This window comes from Catharus ustulatus, chromosome 3 (genome assembly GCF_009819885.2).
Source record: "Catharus ustulatus isolate bCatUst1 chromosome 3, bCatUst1.pri.v2, whole genome shotgun sequence".
Classification (NCBI taxonomy): domain Eukaryota; kingdom Metazoa; phylum Chordata; class Aves; order Passeriformes; family Turdidae; genus Catharus; species Catharus ustulatus.
The window spans coordinates 88,257,533-88,258,505 of record NC_046223.1 but is presented as its reverse complement, the minus strand read 5'-3'; the positions used below and the strand labels follow the sequence as shown (position 1 = coordinate 88,258,505).

At 66.6% G+C, this 973-nt stretch overlaps 1 protein-coding gene across 2 annotated transcripts in view; it reads left to right on the top strand.

The window, feature by feature from the left end:
• Positions 1-117: 117 nt before the first annotated feature.
• The window catches only part of SMAP1 (small ArfGAP 1), a 93,373-nt gene continuing 92,517 nt past the window's right edge, over positions 118-973 (top strand). For both annotated transcript variants that reach the window (XM_033054113.2, XM_033054112.1), the window contains exon 1: positions 118-332. In XM_033054113.2, the coding sequence (XP_032910004.1) occupies positions 215-332 (118 nt within the window). In that variant the 5' untranslated portion in view covers positions 118-214. The remainder of the gene's footprint in view (positions 333-973) is intronic.

Sequence of the window (973 nt, the reverse complement as noted above, 5' to 3'; positions counted from 1 at the left end):
CGCGGCCTCAGGGGCCCGGCGGACTATTTGTCACCCCCGGTTAAGGGACTGCCGTGGCCAGGGTGGGCGTGTGCGCGCGCCATCCCGGCAGCGGGCGGGGAGGGAGGCGGAGGCGTCCGCAAGTAGATCCGGTTGAGGCAGTCGGCGCTCGCGGCCGCCGGTTCCCGTGGCCGCGCCAGGGCAGGAGCGTTCCCAGCCCCGCTCCAGCCCCGCCATGGCCACCCGCTCCTGCCGGGAGAAGGCGCAGAAGCAGAACGAGCAGCACCAGGCCATCCTGGCCAAGCTGCTGCGGGAGGAGGACAACAAGTACTGCGCGGACTGCGAGGCCAAGGGTACGCGGGGCAGGGGGCGCGGGGGCCCGGCCCGGGCGCGGCGCTGCCCCGGCGGGTCCCGGCTCGGGGCGGCTGCGGGCCCGGCTCGGGGCCGTGCCACGTCCGCAGGGGCGGCGGGACCGGCGGGCGGCTCCTCCCGACAGCGGGCCCGGGGCGGCGGCGGGTCGGGCTCGGGGACAGTGGCGGGGCGGGCAGACAGACAGACAGCCTGACCTTTCCGTGTGAGCCCGCTCCGCTCTGCCGGGGAGCGCGCTGGGCTGCAGCCGAGGAACCCCCAGCCGGGCTTTATGCAATGACTGGCCCAGCCCTTTCCTGAAGTTTCACGGCCGCGTCCGCTTCCTGCGCTGCCAGGTATCGATCCGGAGCGGGCTGTGGCCTTCGCAAAGGGACTGGCCGATGCCAGGGGTAGCTGCCAGATGAGTTGAATGTCGAGTGTCCAAAACAATGTACCCTGCCATGCTGACTCAGTCAGAATGCCAGGCTCTGTGAATCTGGATGTCTGAGTCTGGTTAAATGTGGCACAGATGTAGCTTTGGCGATGAATGGATTTTTAAAGATTATATCGCTGACAAATCTTACAGTGCTTTAGTCTAATTTTTTCCCCTGCACAAAATTAGATATAATTGCATTTGTATTTACCG